Here is a 12,811-nt window from a genome sequence, read left to right as displayed (position 1 = left end):
TAGTATCTACTATTGAAGAAAACATTAATCAATCCAACCAACAAACAAACAACCTATTTATCAAAGATTCAAATCAAACTTCATATTCATGTTCATGAATCATGATAAAAGTGAACACTAAAATATTTCAAAATACATCCATATCCAATATTCATAGTCCATAAAAATCTAAAGTCCATATTATATATATAAAAACAGTAATAAAAAAATATATATAATATATTTATAAACCGGGTTGGCGGGCGGGTTCGCGGGTTTAACCCGAAACCCAGTACCCTAAAATCTCAACCCGCCAACCCACCCGAAGGGTACCGGGTTGAACCCAACCCGCCCGAAACTTTTTTAAAAATTTTTTTTTGCGGGTTCACCAGTTCGGGTTCGGGCGGGTTGCTCGGGTTCGGGTCAAACCCGCTCAAAATGTTCAGTCCTTAATCCGACAAGAAAACCAACAAGGACTTGACTTATTTAGGCATAAAAAAACTTGAACTTGAACATAAAGTCAAAATTGCACAAGGATGTCACTCAACAAGACATAGGATGTAACACCCTACTAGGTTAGGCGTGTTATCGTGATTTAAAACTAACTGTGTAATCCGTTAGTAATCAACGGGTTTGTTGTGGATGTCACCTTTTACAATGACTTATGCTTTGATGCCATCTACTGTGCTTGGTTGTCTAATGGAGGAGTGTAGTCTTTTAACTATTCGGCCTTCCCTGAGACAAAACTTCCATTCCTTATAAGGCATTGTGAGCAGCGTTTCAATGAAGATGCTCTCCAGAGAATAGACTTTAACTTGAATGGAGATGAGCCAGTAGCTGAAGAAGCTACAAGGGTCGAAGGCTACAATCCTGAGCATTCCGACATACCTCCTCCTACAGTTGATGCACCAGTAGTAGGCAAGGCCGACCCTGAGGGTACGCGAGCTAAGCGTGCGCCTCGGGCCCCCAACCGCTCAGGGCCCCGAAATTGTGAAAAAAAAATTATTAATATATAGATAAAATATCAAATGAGAAGAAAATATAATAAATATTATTTGGTGTAGTTGTAAAAGATTTTACTTTAAGCCAAGAGGTCAAGGGATCAATCCCAAATCTCTACTTTTTTTTATTTTTTTAAAAAAATATTTATTGTGTAGCTATGGAGGATTGAACCTTGGAGCTCTTAAGAGTTTTTTAAAACTTTACCATTACAATAAAATATTAGAACTATCACTTTGATAATAATTAAACTATACATAGGGGCCCCGAAATTTGATTTTTCCTTAGGCCACATATACTTTAAGACCGGTCTTAGGGCCAGGACTTAGTCACTCCATGTCTTCATGGTATAGAATACTAAAAGATAGTGAGTTAGAAATAATTTATCGGAATTTGAACTTCCATTCTAGAGTTCTCAGAGTCAACCTGGACGTAAGGCTAGGGACCCCTCCCAAGTCGACTGCTATGACTCGAGACTACTCAACTCTGAGATGTCATCTTTCTTTCCATGTGTCAAACACTGATGTTCACGTCACTAAAGAAAGTTTATGGGTTAACAATAATTAAATAAATTAAAGATAAACTGAATTCAGTTATTCAATTATTTATATTTATTTTTTTAGATTAAATAAAGGCTTATATATCACTATAGGTTTAACCTAAATGATATGATACATGGTCGATACTTTTTTCTAACCAGAGAAAAGCCATAGCCGACCATATAGCCTCTCTCTCTACTTGTGTGATACACTTGTAGACTCTCCCTCTCTCTCATCATTACAATGTCATGAGTTGAGTACACATTGGATAGAAAAGTAATTATCCTTGATTAATCCTACAAGCCCAAGTAAGCCCACACTTGTCCTATAGTGTTGATGATTTATCTGGAAGACTTTTGTGTGAGCTATTTACAAATCAAAAGCTTTGGATTGGATGTTTGTTTATATACAAAAAAAATTGAGAATACCCTGATAGACTACAAGAGGTAAATCTTTCTTATCATGTAGTGCACATTTAATCTATGTAAATATGTTGAGGAATCAGTATTATCTTTCTCCCCCAACACAACCTTCGCCACTCAAATGGACTGAAAAAAAATAGAATAGTTCATGGAGCTACACCAAAACCAGCCTCAACAGTAGCTTTCTTTGCTGAGAATTATGAATGACTTCAAAGCAGCTCGCATAAAGTTCCATCCGGCATAAGGTGCAACCCTAATTATGTTCTCCCCGACGATACCAGTACAGGTTCCATGGACGCCCCCGCTAACTGGTGATCACCTCAAACTGAATGTAAATGCAGCGTTGAATGCTTGTCGAAACACCATTTGGAGTTGGACCTATGATCCGTGATGATAAAGGCCAGGTAGTTGTCGCCCTTGCAAAGCCGATATGCTAAAGCAATATTTCATAGTCTGACTTTGTCCTTGATATGTTAATTGCTATTTCTCATAGCAGATGCTTTGTTAGGTTGCCAATATGCCTTGAATACTAGCCAAGTACTCAATTTGGACAAATCAGTATTATCTTTCTCCCCCAACACAACCTTCGACACTCAAATTTTCTTTCATCAGCATCTCTCCATGCCTATTTGCGAATGCCATGAAAAGTATCTTGGGTTGCCATCTTATTCTGGAATGGACAAAAAGGAATTGTTTAGTAACATTAAAGAAAAGATTTAGGAACTTATGTCACTTGGAATGAGAAATTTTTTCACCAGGGGGTGATGAAGTCTTTCTCAAGGCAGTGGTCCAATCAATTCCTACATATGCCATTAGTTGTTTTCGTCTACAGGTTTTTTTTGCAAATAACTTGAGTCAATGATAGCTAACTTTTGGTGGAGTTTGACTAAAAATGGTTCGAAAATCCATTGATGTTCTTAGAATCTTCTTTGTAAATCTAAAGCGGATGGAGGCATGAAATTTCGTTCTTTTGTCTACTTTAATCAAATGTTATTAGCAAAACAAGCTTAGTGACTCCTAAAGAAACCTCACTCTCTTCTCAGTTGAGTTCTAAAGTGTCGATATTTTCCAAATAACACTTTTCTTGAAGCAAATTTGGGTCAAGTCCCTTCCTTAACTTGCCAGGGTATTTGTTGGGGGTAAGGATCTACTTTCAACATGTTTGCATTGGAAAATTAGTGAAGGAAGGACAATCAGGTCAGGCTTTGACCCTTGGATCCCGGGACACAATACTTTTTTTCCTCTTCATTACACTGGACTGATAGATGGAGTTGTTATTAATTTGATAACAAATAAACGACAAAGGGATGTTCCCGTTCTGTAACAATTTTTTACTCCCTTGGATGTGGACAAAATTTTGACCATTCCGCTAAGTTTTTTCAACTGCAAGGACACTCTAATATGGCATTATCACAGCTATGTTTTCTACACAGTTTAAACTGGCTATCACTTAGCATCTGCTCTTGATGAAACTGATCAAAGTTCAAGTTCACACTCGGCTACATCTTGGTGGAAGTTCTTCTGGTCTTTGCATTTCCCCCTGAAAGTCAGAATTTTTACATGGAGGGAATTCCACAATGCTCTTCCGAATGCAACCTCTTTAGTTTGAAGAAAGGTAATCACAAACTCAACTTGATATATATGTTACCAAGCATGGGAATCTGTTGGACATGAACTTTTTAGTTGTAAATATGCCTGAGCAGTTTGGCGACACATGAGTATGGTCTTTGATTGGTGTTTGTCCTCCTCGATGTATAAAGGTGACTATTTATTTTATCTTCAATCTACTCCAAAGCTGAAATGGAACAATTTTTTTTGCACGCTTTGGTCAAGTTGGACTAAACGGAATCGAGTTGTCCATGGTCAAAAGCAAAACCAGCAAAAGACCTTGCCTCTATCGCCACAACCTACTTGAGCAACTTCAGATTAACTCAATCCAAACTGCTGCTACTATCACGCCACAACAACCACTACAACCACTACCTGCTGCTACCCCGCCCCGTGGAGATCTCCAATCTTTAGTGATTTAAAGATGAATGTAGACAATGTTATGGACGTCTCACAAAATGTTATCGATGTCGGTACTGTCCTTTGAGACTCTAATGGTCAATTTGTTGCTGCCATTTCCAAGCCGCTAGTTGAAAATTTCAGTTCTCATGAAATGGAGGCCAAAGCTCTTTTTCACAGTTTGAATTGGGCTCTTCAACAATATTTTCTAATTGCACAAATGGAGACAAATGCTCTTATGGTTTCTTCTGTTTTGCGAGCTCCCTTCAATTCAATCTCTTTTTTTAATGATTTGTTGTAGACATCACTTGTCTTTTATCTTTTTTCTTAATGTAACTGTTTGACATGTCAAACATACAACCAATATGGCTACTTACGGGTTTGTTAAGTTTGCGTTAGCGGTGCATGAGGCTTGTTTCTAGTTGGAGGATATCCCTCCGATTATCTACTCTGCTATTGTAAATGACTCATCTTTTTAATTTATAATAACAGGTCTTTCACTAAAAAAAAACTTGTTCCCGTAAAATTATTTGTACAAAAATTGAGTTTTTATTATTTTTTTTATATAAATAGATTTTTTAATAAAAAATAAATAATTTTTTAAATCGCTTAATTAGTTTTAAAATTTTAATTTATTTTAATTTTCTTAATCATTCAAAATAATTTTTCTTTTTAAGATCTAAATTAATTTTTTAAGATAAACTAAAATAAATGTTGAATATTTTTTATTTTTATTTTGTTTTTTTTAATAAAAAATAAATAATTTTTTAAATCGCTTAATTAGTTTTAAAATTTTGGTTTTCTTAACCATTCAAAATAGTTTTTCTTTTTAAGATCTAAATTAATTTTTTAAGATAAACTAAAATAAATATTGAATCTTTTTCATTTTTATTTTGAAGGGGTATATTTGATAATTGTCAAAGTTTAGAGGGCAAAATTGCTAATTTACAAAGACACGCCAATTTCTGTAAATGTAAAAGTTAAAGGAGAATATTTAACAAATATTATATTTTAAAAGGTAGAATTAGTATTATCAAAAACTCAAGAGACAAAATTATTAATTATCCTAAACAAAATATATTTTTGGGTGTTTCTACAATACACCCTATCAAAATGGATGTACTAATGTAACCCCAAACTGTTTCGGTATCTATAAGAATTTTTTAGCCTAAATTTTTTCATAGTTGTGTACGTTATATTTATTTAAGACATCTTGCAAAATTTTGATAAAATTGGAATAATTTGCAATATAGAAATCAATGTTTAAACCGTCTATTTCACATGCGTATAAAGTCACACGTGCAATAGACTCTACGAACACTGTTTTCGATCCAAATTTTGTCAGATGTCTTAAATAAGTATAATGTATACGATCATAAAAAAATTTGGACAAAATAGTTTTTAGATATTGAAATAGATAAGGATGCATCGATACACCCATTTTGAAGGGGTGTATTTTTTACCATTTGAAAAATAATATATAAATGTCTTAAAAATGCTTCTACAATACATCCCATCAAAATGAGTGTACTGATGCAACCCCTAACTGTTTCGGTATTCATAAGAATTTTTTAGTATAAATTTTTTCATAGTCGTGTACGTTATATTTATTTAAGACATCTTGTAAAATTTTGAGAAATTTGAAATAATTTATAATATCGAAATCAATGTCTAAACTGTCTATTTTACACGCTTATAAAATAAAAAAGTCACGCGTGCAACAAACTCTTTGAACACTGTTTTTGACGTGTTAAATTTTTCCGAATTTATCAAAATTTTGTCAGATGTCTTAAATAACTATAATATATACGATCATAAAAAAAAAATGGACTAAATAGTTTTTTAGATACCGAAATAGATAAGAGTGGATCAATACATCTATTTTAAAGAGGTCTCCTAAAGTCTCCACCATCCTACTATTTCTCCTTCCAACCAAACATGCCCTTAATATTTATTTTAAAATTTATCTTCCAAATTCTTATAAAAAAAATCTCTTCTAAATTCAAATTCGAATTTATATTGTCCCTTTTATTCTCTGTGTTTTGCGCGCGCTTTCTTTCACTCTTCCGGAGAAGAAAAGATGTACTTCAACGACACGGCGGAGGAGGAGCCTCAAGACTACTCCCATTACTTCGAAGATAGCCAATACGACAACCACCACCAAGATCATCTGCGACACTGCGTTTCAAGCCAACCACCGCCATTAACGACATCATCACCATCATCATCGTGCTCGCAAGGTCACAGATCCAGTATGATCCTCCAAACCAATGAGGGCGGCTCAATTTGTCTCATCTGCTTCTCCAACCTCATCTCCGAACCTCACTCTCCGACTCTCCATGTCTCCTACGCTCTCTCTCAGCTCTCCATTGCCATTTCTCAACCTCCTTTCCTCCGCTCACTCCTCTCTTTCCACCCTCTTCTTCTCGTCTCCCCTCTCGTGTCTGCTCTCTCCTCCTTCGATGACGCTCCCCTCGCTCGCCAGATCGTTGATCTCGTCGCTGCTCTGTGCGCTTCTGCCGATTCCGAACACTCCTCTGTTCATGGAAGCTTCGTAGCTAGGGTCTCCGATCGCTTATCTTCCGGTGCCTTGTGCTGGAGTCGGCGTCAGGTTTATATGGTAATGTGGCTTTGGATTTTGTTTTCTTGTAGCTTTTGCGAATCACGAGACTTCGATTGCATGGAGTTGCGTGGTGTTTAAAATTGAGCTCTGCAATCTGTAATTCCATTGCTAAATTTGTTTATTAATTCGTACCTATAAATTTTGTTTGTTGTTAAGAATTAGTGCAGTAGGTTAGAAAAATTTGCTTGTTACTAGCAATTACGGAAAAGAGAAACAAGATTTTTGGTTCCAAGTGAAAATTTTAATTATTTTCAAAGCTCGAGCTCATTTTAATTGCCAGTCTTACATCAAATTTCTTCAAGCAGAATTAAGTTTTCGTAGTGACTTCTCTAATTCTGGTCAAATTTTGTTTTTTGTTTTTGTAATTTGAGCTAATCTTCTTACAGAAAATTGTGAAGTGCAATGGTTTAGACTTTATACTTAGTTTATCACTCGTCACTGGAGAAATTGAGGAAATCTATGCATGGAAAAGCAAGGATTTCGGGAAAAAGCCTCAAAGGGCCACTTAAAATAGTTTTTGTTTTTTTTTTTTCATTTTTTTAAAGGGCACTTAAAATAGTGTTAAAACACTTATTTTCTAACAGAAATCGAGGGTAAATTTTGTAATTTCCACTTGGATTGTAAGTGATGCTTAAGTTGTTAAATTTTAAAATGGAAAAAGAAGTGGAAGATTTAGGTTTGTTAGCAATGGTTGTCTCAAAATTGGACTATATTTTGTTTTTTTTATATGCTAGAGTATATAATATTGTTACATAATCTTAATATTTCTTAAATTGCAGCTTCACTGTCTAGGCATTCTCTTAAAATTTGAGAAAGATGATCTTTATGCTCACATTAGAGATAAATGCCACCTTGTTTCCAATCTGGTTGGAGGTCTTCAATTGCCAAGGTAATAAACGAAGCAAAACATCAAAACTTTCTTTTTCTCTTTGGCCATTACCAAATCATAGGGTATTGTCTAATAATGCTTTTTTCTTTCTACCACAACACAGCGATGAGATTCGTGGAGAGATCTTTTTTGTTTTGTACAGATTATTACTTCTCCAGGATGGTGATGGAGATGATATTTTGTCTACCTTCTGTCCTAAGCTGTTGCACTTGTCATTAGAGGCCTTAGTTAAGACTCAAGTTGACGATGTCCGGTTGAATTGTGTAGGTTTGTTGTCAATTTCTTCTACAATATCTTATTCCATAACTGATTTCTTTTCTTTATGATTTTTTTAGTGACTGAAAGTGAAATCAAATTTTATCGCCCTCTTTCGGTTATGTCACCCTCAAATTTATGCTCAAAAATCAATGCCACTAACGGTTTAACTTTCATTTTAGTATTCTTTTCTGGATTGATTTATATATTTGGACTTGTAAGTTGTAAGGATGAGATCTTGATACATGTAGAATTTTAATAAATCGAGCTCTGTATGTGGTCGTGATTTTCATCATTCAACTTCTAGGACTAAATTGTTTAGCAAAAAAAAAATAAAAACTTCTAGGACTGAATTTTTTCAAATATCCTTTTTTTGGTGTGTGTGACTAAATCTGTTGAATTTTACTTGTGTAGCACTTTTGACGGTATTGGCACAGAGGGGATTATTTGGAAATGCATTTGCAGTTGAAACAACTAGCTTGTATACAAATGAAGCAGATAGCGTAATGCAAGCAGCAGAAGATGGAAGAGATGGATCACCTTTGAATGTTTTATTTGCTGAAGCCATCAAAGGTCCACTGCTTTCAACAGATAGCCAAGTTCAAATCGGTACAGTGAATTTGCTGATTCATTATATGACTTCAGAAGGTACTTCAATTGAACAGATCCAAGTCCTGGTGGAAGATAACATTGCAGATTATGTATTTGAAATTCTAAGGTTATCAGGTGAGTAAAAATTTGAGTGATATTAAGTACTAAGAAGCACATATGACAATGTGTACTGTTAGTCTAGATGTTTATGTATTTCCAGTTATAGAGACACTAAAATTCTTTGATCACTTCTTAAACTTGATGGAAACAATTGGTTTGGTATTCCAAAATTTTCTTAATTTCATACTGTGAACCATTATTCATTAATTGGTTGCTCAGAAACAATTAGTATGGTATTATTAGGCTTATATATAAAGTTCTTTCCAGGAAATATAGTTCTTTGCTGATAAAGTTTGTTGATGAACAGATTGTAAAGATCCAGTTGTCAAATCTTGCCTCCAGGTACTTGATCTCTTATCTACAGCTAAGCAGGCCTTCAAGCAGAGACTTCTTGTTGGTTTTTCCACTCTAATTCCAGTATTGCAATATGTGGCTGAAATACCTTTTCATCCAGCTCAAAGGCATACACTAAAGCTCATATGGACCTGTATTTCTGACTGTCCTCGAATACCATCTGCTTCTCAAATAAAAGAAATAGTTGTTATTTTGACAAGGATGCTTGGAAAGCATGCTGGGGGAGAGATAGATATGCTTCCAGAGACATTTACAATGGCTTGCTTAATCTTTGTGTCTCTCTTAAAATCTCCATCTTCTCATGGAACTTTGAGTCTCACAACATCAATTAAAGAAGCATTACAATATACCGTTTTAACTTGTCTCAGTATTCCTGACAAAAATTCCTGTCAACTTTTGCACTCTTTGTACCTACTTAAGGAGGTTTTTGAATACAGTCATGATGAAAAATTTGCTGATACCAGTAACATAGAACTTCGAACTTGCATTGTTGATATATGCGTAGTACATCTGTTACCTTGGTTTTTAACTTTCTTCAAGGAGATTGAAGAGGAAACAGTTCTAATAGTACTGGAAACATTTCATTCAATACTCATTTGGGATTCTGACATACAAACAACAGAATTTGCGGATAAATTGGTGTCATCCTCTTGGTTCAGTTTGTCCTTTGGATGTTTAGGCTTATTTCCAACAGATAAGATGAAACAGAAAGTATATTTGGTACTCAGTTCACTAGTTGATGTTATTCTGGACAAGGATTCTGGCCAATCTATTAGAGATGTTGCTTTAAGTTTACCATCTGATCCTGTTGATTTGCTCTTTCTACTCGGGCAAAGGAGCTCCAATAACTTGGAATTATCTTCTACTCAATCTGCCATTTTGACAATCTTATTGGGTAGTTCTTTATATGATGAAAGGTAATTGAGCCAGCTATTCTCTCATTATAATGCAGTTATTGAAGTACATTCACTATTGCCATTTATCTGATGTTCATCTTTAAATACTCCCCAGGCTTGCAGATGACAAGCTGGTTTTAGCTTCATTGGAAGAATATATTTTTGTCAATGGTAGAAATTTCCAACATCGGGCTACCGATTCATCTACAGTAATGAGACTTCTGTTTCTGTATAGTTTTTATAGGAGTCTTGCTAAAGTGAGCTACCAAATCCAGTACAGTCCAGAGGCCGAAAGGATTTTGTTCCAGCTGGTCAATGATTATGAATGTGATTTAGTTTCTGCAAGAGTTCATCCAATAGCATTGAAATGGATGTTTCAACAAGAAAAATGCTGCGAACTGTTATCTGATCAGATTCTCAAGTTCTGTGGAAGTAATATCTCACATGGTTCTGACACCACATTTAACAAGAATGCTTCTAGTTTTAATATACAAGCAATTGCAGAGTTAGTAGCATCGGGAGATAACTATGGGGCAAGGATACTCACATGCTTACTAATGAAGCTCGTCAAGGAAGAAGTTGAAGAAGATTATATAATTTCTTTAGTAAATCTCCTCACTAAAATTGTCAATGTTTCTCCAGCTGCTTCAGATGAACTATTCTTAAATAATATTGGGAATGCACTTTATACTCTTTACAGTGAAAAGAAACATTCATTGTCGTCAGAGATATCCACGCCGGTGTTGGTTTTGATTTTTAACATATTATCTTCAGTACACTCCGAAACTCTTTCTGATGATGAAATATGGCTTGCAGTGATTATGAAGGTAAGTAGCAATTTTTTCTTTGTTTTTTGTTTTTTCTCTCTAATCACTCACAGTTTCGGACAGCTTGATCAAAGTTTTCTATGTCATTCTACTGCAGTTGATGGACTACTATATCAGCTCCGAGCCTGCTAGAAATTGGACTCAAAATAATCTTATAGTCCTTGGAATTCTTTCCTTAATTTTGAACCACTCAACAAGCAATGCACTTATAGAAGCTTCAAAATCCATACTTTTAAATTCTTCTCTGATCTCTACAATCGACAGCATGATCCACGAAGCATGTCTAAAAGGGCCTGCATTGGTGGACCATGCCGAGGGATCATCAAGCTATGGAGAGCATTTACTATATGTGCTTCTACTTAGTTACTTCTCTTTAAGAAGGTTTGTACTATTATTTGGGTTAATGACTTTGGTAGTAGTACCAACTATTACTATAAGTACAATAGCTAATTCCTTTATTCCTATAGTTTGCATGCTGTTCTACCAGGAACCATTGATTGGCAAAGTTTCTTTGATCCACCAGATAGGATGCAACCACTTTCCGTGATTGGAATCCCTTGCCATGACTTGTGCAGACTGATACATTTCGGGTCCCCCCAAGTCAAGCTTGCAGCTTCATACTGTTTGTTAGAGTTGTTCACCAGAATATCAGATGTTATAAACAGAGAAGGCGAGGAGCTAAAGTGTTCTGCCGAGTACCTAATGTCTGTCATCACCATATTAGAGGGTTTGGTTTTCTACAGTGACAATCTGGTGGCTGTGAACTGCAGCCTCAGTTTGTCGATGATTATAGGATGTGAAACTCAAAACGCACCAAACAATTGGAGTAGAGTGATAGTGGAAGAGTTGACAGTGTCTATGTCAGCTCCATGTTTAGCCTCAAAATCTTTTGTTAATGAGCACAAGGCTGCTGTTAATGTTGCTGTTGCATTGCTAAAACTGGAGAAGATTCCTGTCTGGTTGAGGTCTGTTTTTGATGATCACTGTATATCTGGCATCATCGAAAACCTCACGTCCGGTAATGTAACTTCAGAGATTGTAGTTTTATTCCAAGAGCTACTGAAATCTGGATTGTTGAAGGAAGAACACATTGCAAGTCTAAGTCGGGTCTTTCAGGTGAGAATTCTTTTTATTCTATGTCATGATTTTTGTTTGCTATATATTATATACATATAAATGTTGATTTTCGTATACTAATCTAATGTTTGGTAGAGTAGAAAAGAGGAAAGAAGTTTATTGTGTAAATAGTAATACTAAAAAGATTGTTTAGGTTGGAAAGTAAAGAGAGTGGAAGAGAAAAATGAGTGGTAAAATAATTAATAGGTTGGTAGAATGGAGAAGAGGCAAGAAAAAGTATATTGTTTAAATTGGAAGAAAAAGAAGAAGAAAAGATTGTTTAGGTTGGAAAGGAAAGAGAGTGCAAGAGAAAAATGAGTGTAAAAGTAATTAATAGAACCACCAATTTGTATTTTTCGTCCACATATGATGAAAGAGTCTGAATAGTTTACCGTTATATGTGTAGAAGAATATCAAGAATGTTGTGGATATTGTAAATTATTCAAAAAGATTTAAAAATATACGTGAAGAATATTGTAATTACAATACACACCATCATAAAAACAAATCTTGACATGTAATTTTTATCAGTAAAGATTGAGAAAGAAAGAATAGGGAGTTCATTTTAGTAAATAAGTTTGACTCGATATTACATTGAATATTAATATTGGTGTAAAATATTACTTTTGTCTCCATTCTTATTTTATCAATACATTTGTAACTCTCCAATTTTTTCCTTTCGTTTATAGAGTAAGACTCATCCCCATGATTTTGTGGATATTACAGGCTTGCAGAAAACGATTATATAGTGACAACACAAATGATGATTGTGAAAATGAGCATATTTTAAAGAAGGTGAGCATCACCACAATGTCCGATGACTTGGAAAATTTTTGTGAGTATCTTATTTACTTGATGTCATCTCAACATAGTTATTCAAGGAATAAGAGTCTGTTGGTGGAAATAGAGTCGTTTTTTAGAACTTTAACAATAGAATAAGGTGAGATGATAACTAATAATAGGACAATCATAGTTATAAACTTAAGCCATAAACACAATAATAATTAATTCACAATTCATATACTTTTGTTTCCCATATACTACAAAGTACAAACCAAAGAAAGTATCATAGAAGTTCAAGTTGTGTAACTACCTCTTTCAAAAAAAAAATGTTGTGTATCTACAACCATAGTGCTTACTTAATTCACAGTATTACTATGTTTCACATGGAACACGAGCTGTTTCATTATATGT

At 34.7% G+C, this 12,811-nt stretch overlaps 1 protein-coding gene across 1 annotated transcript; it reads left to right on the top strand.

Moving 5' to 3' along the window:
- The first annotated feature begins 5,854 nt into the window (after positions 1-5,854).
- Positions 5,855-12,770, top strand: LOC115722961 (protein PUTATIVE RECOMBINATION INITIATION DEFECT 1). The gene is made up of 9 exons (XM_030652353.2): positions 5,855-6,566; positions 7,349-7,458; positions 7,562-7,725; positions 8,128-8,439; positions 8,732-9,695; positions 9,790-10,501; positions 10,599-10,882; positions 10,969-11,617; positions 12,344-12,770. Exons 1-9 carry the CDS (start codon positions 6,027-6,029, stop codon positions 12,554-12,556), a joined length of 3,948 nt encoding a protein of 1,315 aa, XP_030508213.2. The 5' UTR covers positions 5,855-6,026; the 3' UTR covers positions 12,557-12,770.
- Positions 12,771-12,811: the final 41 nt, after the last annotated feature.

Source organism: Cannabis sativa, chromosome 9 (genome assembly GCF_029168945.1).
Source record: "Cannabis sativa cultivar Pink pepper isolate KNU-18-1 chromosome 9, ASM2916894v1, whole genome shotgun sequence".
In the NCBI taxonomy this organism is placed as follows: Eukaryota; Viridiplantae; Streptophyta; class Magnoliopsida; order Rosales; family Cannabaceae; genus Cannabis; species Cannabis sativa.
Note: the sequence above shows the minus strand (reverse complement) of the source record. Positions and strands in the feature narration are given on the sequence as shown.